Source organism: Lactuca virosa, chromosome 1, assembly GCF_052849685.1.
Source record: "Lactuca virosa cultivar CGN04683 chromosome 1, Lactuca_virosa_CGN04683_v6, whole genome shotgun sequence".
Classification (NCBI taxonomy): Eukaryota; Viridiplantae; Streptophyta; class Magnoliopsida; order Asterales; family Asteraceae; genus Lactuca; species Lactuca virosa.
Window position 1 is genome coordinate 22,092,557 of NC_136426.1, and position 8,230 is coordinate 22,100,786.

General features: G+C 34.9%; 1 protein-coding gene across 1 annotated transcript; it reads left to right on the forward strand.

Annotated features, from left to right (window-relative positions):
• The first annotated feature begins 1,848 nt into the window (after nt 1-1,848).
• LOC145132907 (U4/U6 small nuclear ribonucleoprotein Prp31 homolog) lies at nt 1,849-7,479 on the forward strand. Its single transcript, XM_079068145.1, has 10 exons — nt 1,849-2,300; nt 4,026-4,095; nt 4,468-4,533; nt 4,665-4,802; nt 4,907-5,805; nt 6,043-6,113; nt 6,230-6,332; nt 6,425-6,500; nt 6,581-6,733; nt 6,892-7,479. The coding sequence occupies exons 2-9, from the start codon at nt 4,093-4,095 to the stop codon at nt 6,686-6,688; spliced, it is 1,464 nt and encodes a 487-aa protein (XP_078924271.1). The 5' UTR covers nt 1,849-2,300; nt 4,026-4,092; the 3' UTR covers nt 6,689-6,733; nt 6,892-7,479.
• The last annotated feature ends 751 nt before the right edge of the window (nt 7,480-8,230 follow it).

Here is an 8,230-nt window from a genome sequence, read left to right on the forward strand (position 1 = left end):
AGAGGGGGATTATAGTTCCTAAGAGCCAAAACCTATTCTATCTCTAATTCCCTCAATTATACTCTCTTTATCACCCACTCTTTTTTTGAAACATTTTGAAAAAATAAAAAGAAAAGAAAGAACGATTCACAATCCAGAGGGCCATTAGGAGTTAGAAACATAGACACCCTACCGTCAAATCCATTGATTTGTTGCTTCTGTTCTGTCTAAGTAGCCGTTAGATGCCTGAGAAGGAAAGACTGAGAAGGAAGTGGCATAGAATACAACACAATAGAAAGTTGGGTAGTGATGGAAGTCATGTGATGGTGGAAGAGACATGGTGGGTTTGGCTATTGTGTTTTGGGTATTGGTTTAGATTAGTATAAGCGGTGGTGGGGGTGTAGCAGTGGAGGTAAGGTTGTTCAGTCAAATTTCAAGGGTTTTCATGGAGACGGGGAAAGAGTAAAATCGATCGGTGAACAGGGGAGTCGGGGGCGTATTGAAAGACGAAAACAAAGACAATAAGGAGATGGTTGCAGATTTTAATCGCGATTTGTTAAGATTGGGCTGAAGATCAATGAAGATAAATCATTCCTGATCTTGCATATTTTAAAATTTGAATCAACGATTTTGTTTCCAAAACGTGTATGAGAAATTGGAGAAGTTACAGTTGTGATTTGGTGGCTGATTTAAAGGGATTAAATTTCAAATGTTTTTCTAATTTTCTCAATTTTGCCGTTGATATAAAAGATGGGCGGGAAAATCAAATGTTGGACTTTAAAAAATAGACACGTGAAAGAATGCTAGTCTAAAAGATGGACATGTGGCATGTAGAAGAGGTTTTTAATAAGAATAAAGATAATAGGGGTGGCAACTCTCGATCCAACCCGTAACCCGACACTGACCCAACCCGAAAATAAACGGGTTTGGGTTGAGATTTTTGACCCGCCAACCCACCAACCCGCTAACCCGCCAACCCATTTATTTCATGGGTTGGGTTGGGTTACCTATTTGGGTTCGCGGGTCAACCCGCCAACCCATATATATATATATATATTACATTTAAAAAAAATAGATATATATTTAATTATTAATGACATCTAATTTCCCTTCATATTCGTAATATTATGTATCATTGTATTCCTTCCGTATTCGTATGTGGCTAGTTTGCGTTTGCGATGTCGTAATCAAAAAAGAAAACACACATGTAATCATTTTTAGATATTCATGAGTCATGAATGAAGAACACATCCACCATACCACCACTAGCCGGCAGCCGCTCCTCACTCCTCACCCCTTCACCCGTTCATCGCCGATTCTCCGGTTGCCTACTATCCCTCGCCTACATGCCGTCAACTCATCGGCTACTCAGCTCACACACCACCAACCCACGGGAGAATAGTCGAAAAACACACAAATCGACCACTCTCACTCACTTGCTTATTTTTCTATTTTATTTGGATATTAGTGACTTTTATGACTTTATGCTGGAAACCGGTTTCTTGATTTTAATGACTTTAATCACTTTATGACTTTATGTTGAAAAAACCTCTTTTTTTTAAAAAATGTGTAGCTTATTTATTAAACGGGTTATGCGGGTTGGGTTCAACCCATTAACATGTGAACCCGCGAACCCATATACTTAAACGGGTTATATGGGTTGGGTTGGGTTGAGGTTTTCAATCCGTGACCCGCCAACCCGCCAACCCATATATTATATGGGTTGGGTTGAGTTTATGTTTTCTGACCCGCCAACCCACCAACCCACCAACCCGTGACCCGTCAACCCGAACCCAACCCAATTGCCAGGCCTAAAAGATAACATATCTTTTAAATGTTTGTTCATACACTCATCCACATATTTTACTTTATGTATCATATTCATAGGTCATAAACCTGAAAAAGGGGTTTCAATCCATTGTGGTTGTTTTTTAGTTTTAATCATAAGACTATATATATATGGGCGGCGCCCAATTTTTTTGGGCTCATAGCCTATCGAGGCTGATCTAGAGATGACTAGATAAAATATTTATGAAGACGTGTTCTTGAGGGTTCAAATCGTGTAAATAAGTGAAATTAAGAAGTGATTAGAAGTTGAATAGTTTGCCGTTAAAAAAGAAAAAAAGACCAGTGTTGAACGATGATGATCGGAGTGTGAGTTAGAATTGCCGGTTGTTGTATCAAAGCGAGGGATGAATCAGGTGGTTTCCGGATAGTTACAGAGATTCTGTGGTGGAGCCGTTGATACTGTGGGAGCTGAAACAAATCTCTCGTCCCTTTTCTTCAAAATCCTCACTATGTTAAGCGATTCCATATTCTAGGTACGATTTAATTGATTCTTTTACTCTGATTCCTTACCCAATCAAATTTAGTGTAATATATGTAAGCATTTGACTCAACTTTTTGTATTAAAAGGGTTTATTAATGTGATATTTATCATTATTATTAAAAGTGGTTATGTTTATCCTATAAATTGGATTGAAGATGCATTTATTTGATGAGAGTCTTAGGATGACCTATAAAGTGTTGCATTCTAGTTTTCACTTTTCAGGAGCGCATTGGAGTTTAATCTTTTAGTAATAGTAGATTTTCAAGATGAAAAGTAATCAATGAAATTACATTAAGAAGCTGTTAATACTTGATCAAGCATCCTAGATTTGTAAATTTGAGGGTTTACATAACTGGCATAGGAAACACCAAAAAGGCAAAACGTCATTTGAAAACCTCCAACTCAATGAATTTATTTACTTGTAGCAGTGGTTGAGGACTCATTGTACACTAATGTTCCATTAATATGAACAGAGATTGGTCAACATAATCCCATGTCAGGTTGGGAGAAGAAGAACACGTACAAGTTTTGTCATTCTATTCTACATGAACATGTAAAACTTAATGTGAATTTCAAAGATAATTGATAAAACAAATTATCCTGTATTTACGTATGAGTGGTAACTTCATATTTTATTGTGAATGTAACTGAAATATTACGCATCTGCTTCAGTAACCTATCATAGATAAGGGTAATATGGGAAAATCAGCAAATACAAAGAATCTTATTAGTAGAGGGGTATTTTACTTTACATAGTTTGTTATGACAAAATATTAGGTAGTGGGAAGGAGAGTGGATTATCTCTTTTGTGAAATCTGGTAGTGATACCTTCTAGATTCTTGAAATTCTAGTAAAGCATTAGGGTTCTTGTTCATTTTGGGTTTTATTTTGAGTATTAATCAATTAGAGAAGCTTTTGTTTATTTGTTCTATTTTTCTGTTTTCTTTTATAAGTCGGTTCATAGCAATTAGATTCTAACTAGTCACACTGGAGAAAAAAAAATGCATAATAGCCTTCTTCATAGCCATATCTTGATCAGATAGAACTAATTATCTATTGTTGCTTTTTTTTTTTTTTTCGCAAATGCTTTAATGAAAGTTATGTATATTCTCTACTTAGCAAAGCGGCTCAAAAAATGATAATTTTCTTGATTGTCTATTCTGGTAAAAGGAACAAACATCATGTGATACCTAATACATTTTAAACTTTGATGATATTATAAATTTCGACTAATTACAATATAAACAAATAGAATAACCAAACATATATAAATATAAAATTGCATATAAAATTTAATACTTGTTTGTATGAAAAGTAGTATATACAGAACTAACATCACCAAACTCCTTGTGACATAACTTGCCCAAAACAAAGCATTTAACTAAGGTTTCTCAACTCCATAATCAAATGAAAAGTTTGGAACATGATCATTTGTGTTATTCATTTGTCAACTAATGTAATAATACCATTTTTTTTTCTATAATCAAAATCTGTTTCAACAGCATAGTGATTTTACATTGCTATGATTGCTTCCACTGATGAATAGAGTCATTTTGTTTGGCATTATATCATCATGAACGTTTGGTATCCAATATACCTAGTATTAATTGCTACAAACTTTTGAATTACTAGTATGACCCATACAATAATATTAGTAAGTAATTCACTTTTTTATGCATTTAACTCTCTTAACAGTTGGTGTGGATTCTTATTGCAGATTGAGTGACGAAGAACTTCAAGTAGCTTTTATTTCTGATATCTGAGCTGCAGGTCTTCACAAAATCATGGTATGGATTCTCTGAAACACTCTTATGGATTTTTCATGCCTTTATGTATACAAGTACTTGTGTGTTTCTTGGTTTAATGTACATTCAATTCAATGAGCAAAGTTGTGTACTTCCACATATGGTTACAGTTTTAATCAAAATTGCATATGCACAAAGTTTGTTTTCAATGCCTGTTTAATATATTATCCATAGTAGTTTGGTAACCAAATAGATTGGAAACATAACAGGAAAATTCTTACATATCCTATGTTTTCTATAAGAAAAAGAAAAACTAGGGATAAACTATTTATATAACGAGTTTTATTGATCAAATCCGTAATAACCAAAATCTTTAGCTGTTTATAACAGAAATTTATTCATATTTTTTTCCAGGCAAACCTTGAAGATTCTTTTCTGGCAGATCTTGAGGATCTATCTGACAATGATAATGAGAACCTGGTGAGTATAGTAAAACTCTTAATGTCATGTCATGTCATTGAAATTGGATTTCATATTCTTGAATCTTGATTCTTGAACTTAATTAAAAGTCTTGTTTATTTATAAATTATAATTTATTTTGTATTGAATAGGATGAAGACAATGGGGATGCAGAGAACATGGAAGAAGATGTGAATGGAGACTTAGCCGATATAGAAGCCCTCAACTATGATGACTTGGACAGTGTCTCAAAGTTACAAAAAACACAACGTTATACAGACATCATGAAGGTAAGTACATGTACATGTACAATTCATTTCAAGAATCAAGAATATTCATACATACATACATACCCTTTTTTCATGTTTACATATTAGTATTACACTGACTGCAGAAAGTCGAAGATGCCCTTGAAAAGGGGTCAGATATGTCAATCCAAAACCAAGCCATGGTTCTAGAAGACGATCCAGAATACCAACTAATAGTCGAATGCAACACACTATCAGTCGACATAGAAAACGAAATTGTCATAATCCACAATTTTATACGCGATAAATACCGATTAAAATTTCCCGAACTTGAATCTCTGGTTCATCACCCGATCGATTACGCGCGTGTGGTCAAGAGAATAGGAAATGAAGTTGACCTAACCCTAGTTGACTTAGAAGGTCTTCTCCCCTCAGCCATCATCATGGTTGTTTCAGTCACAGCCTCAACCACAAGCGGAAAGCCACTTCCCGAAAATACCCTTCAAAAAACCATCGAAGCATGCGATCGTGCCCTTACTTTAGACGCTTCAAAAAAGAAAGTTCTGGATTTTGTTGAGAGTAGAATGGGCTACATTGCACCGAATCTTTCCGCCATTGTTGGAAGTGCAGTTGCTGCAAAACTTATGGGGACAGCTGGCGGGCTGACGTCACTCGCAAAGATGCCAGCTTGTAACGTGCAGCTTTTAGGTGCTAAAAAGAAGAATCTAGCAGGGTTTTCTACTGCTACATCTCAGTTTAGAGTTGGGTATATTGAGCAAACGGAGGTTTTTCAGACTACACCTCCTGGTTTAAAGATGCGAGCTTGTAGACTTTTGGCTGCAAAGTCAACTCTTGCTGCACGTGTGGACTCCATCAGGGGGGACCCGTCTGGGAAACAAGGGAGAATGTATCGGGAAGAGATTAGGAAGAAGATTGAAAAGTGGCAGGAACCACCGCCAGCTAAGCAACCAAAGCCACTTCCTGTACCCGATTCTGAACCCAAAAAGAAAAGAGGTGGGAGGCGATTGAGGAAAATGAAGGAGAGGTATGTATATGTAATTTTATTTATACTCCTATATTTAAATAACATATGTAGCATAGTGTTAAAACTCTTACCTCGTATTTGCATATAATATGAAAATGATCATTCAATTACCTTGCTTATTCCATTCCATCCAAACAAACTTACCCATATTATATAGTGAAAATCACAAGATAGAAGACCTAGTTTTTCTCCAGCCTTTCTTTATTATTATTATTTACTTATGTTTTTTTTTACCAGATATGCTATTACAGACATGCGGAAACTGGCAAACAGAATGCAATTTGGAGTGCCTGAAGAGAGCTCATTAGGTAAAAAATAATTTCACTCTCATCCTATCCTATCTTAAGATAAACATTCTATTCTACCTTTTAATTATATAATCCTTTTGAAAGTTGGATGGTATTTTGTTTCATAATATTAATAGGTGATGGACTAGGAGAAGGATACGGTATGCTTGGTCAAGCTGGAAACGGGAAGCTGCGTGTATCAGTTGGTCAAAGCAAACTTGCTGCTAAAGTTGCCAAAAAGTAGGCTTTTTTAAATCTTTTCATTTTCATTTTTTTATTTTTCTTGAAAATCCTAAAACGTAGTAAGTTCTTATGGATATGTTTTCTTTCAGGGGCAAAGATAAACAATATAGTAGTGGTGGGGCTACCTCTGGATTAACTTCAAGTTTGGCTTTCACACCTGTTCAGGTTTGCTTTATTTCACCCTAAATCATCCGTGGTTATAGTTATTAGTTACAGCTTATAATCATATATTTGTTTTTTTTTAGGGGATTGATCTTATAGATCCACAGGCAGATGCTAATAGACTTGGGAGTGGATCTCAGAGCACGTATTTTTCAGAGACAGGAACTTTTTCAAAGATCAAGAGGACATGAACTTTGAGGCATCATGTAATGTGTTTTTCAATGTCGTTTTGAATCGTAAGTATTTGACTCAACCTTTTTAACGTATGGGTTTATTAATGTGATACTTATCCATATTAAAAATGGTTAATGTTTATCCTATAAATTGGATTGAAGATTAGTTTATTTGATGAGAGTGCAAGGGTGACCTATAAATGTGTTGCAATGCATTCTAGGTTGCAGGAGCGGATTGGGGTTGGATCTTTCAGTAATAGTATATTAAAATTCCAAGATGGAAAGGAATCAATGAGAGGAATTTCTTCATCTTATTACAGGACGACCTAATAATAATATGATGCACACATGGTTATGGTCGAGATCTAGTTATTATTTAAGAAGCTGTTAATACTTGATCAAGCATCCTAGATTTGTAAATTTGAGGGTTTATTACATAGAAAACACCAAAAAGTCACTTGAAAACCTCCAACTCAATGGAGTTTATTTTCTGGTAGCAGTGGTTGAGGACTCATTGTACACTAATGTTCCATTAATATGGATAGAGATTGGTCAACATAACCCCGTGGCAGGTTCAGAGAAGAACATGTACAAGACTCTTGAATTTTAGTAAAACATTAGGGTTCTTGTTCATTGTGGGTGTTATTTTGAGTATTATTCACTCAGAAGCTTTTGTTTATCTTTTCTAATTTTCTGTTTTCTTATATAAGTCGGTTCATAGCAATAAGATTGTAACATTTATTGGCAATTTGGATGTACAGCCCATGAGACTTGAATATTTTTTTATGAATGAATAATCGATTATGAAAGTTTAACTGTCTCCTACTGTGCAACAAGGGCATATTCTGCCTGCTAATCGAAAGTTATAATTATATTGTCTCTTCAAATCTGTATACTCTAAAATGTGTCATTCCAGTCATAGCTATAGCTATAAATATAATATAGATTATGCATGTTCCTTCGTCTGGTGTCCAATGTATCAAATGCACCTACTGGTTTTGGAACATCTTCCCTGTTGTATGTGGGGCATGTTAATGTAATATTACCATTTTTTGTGCGTTGGTTTTCTATAATCAAAATCTCTTTCAACAACATAGTGATTTTACAATATTGCTATGATAGCTTCCAATGATGAATATAGTCATTTCGTTTGGCATTATACCACCTACTCATTACTACAACATGAATTTGAATTAGTAAATATGACCTATACAATAATATTAGTAAGTTGAAAATGTGCCCCTCAACCAATAGGCTTCAAGTCCTGCTTAATTGGGTCAGAATGAGTGTGTTAGTAAGAAATTCACATATAATTAGCTCATTGAAGACAAACAAAAAGACTATATATCTATCATTTGAAGCATCCATAGCAATATACAATCACTATGCTGCTGAAGGAGACTTTGATGTTAGAAAAGCAATGAAGTCAAAGAAAGGTATTGTTATGCAACAGGGTAGACATACAAAACACTAGTGAAGCAGATACATTAGACACCCAAAAAGAGAAACCAAAAGAAGGAAAACATATATAAGACTTGTTGCAACGCTTGCATTAGATTT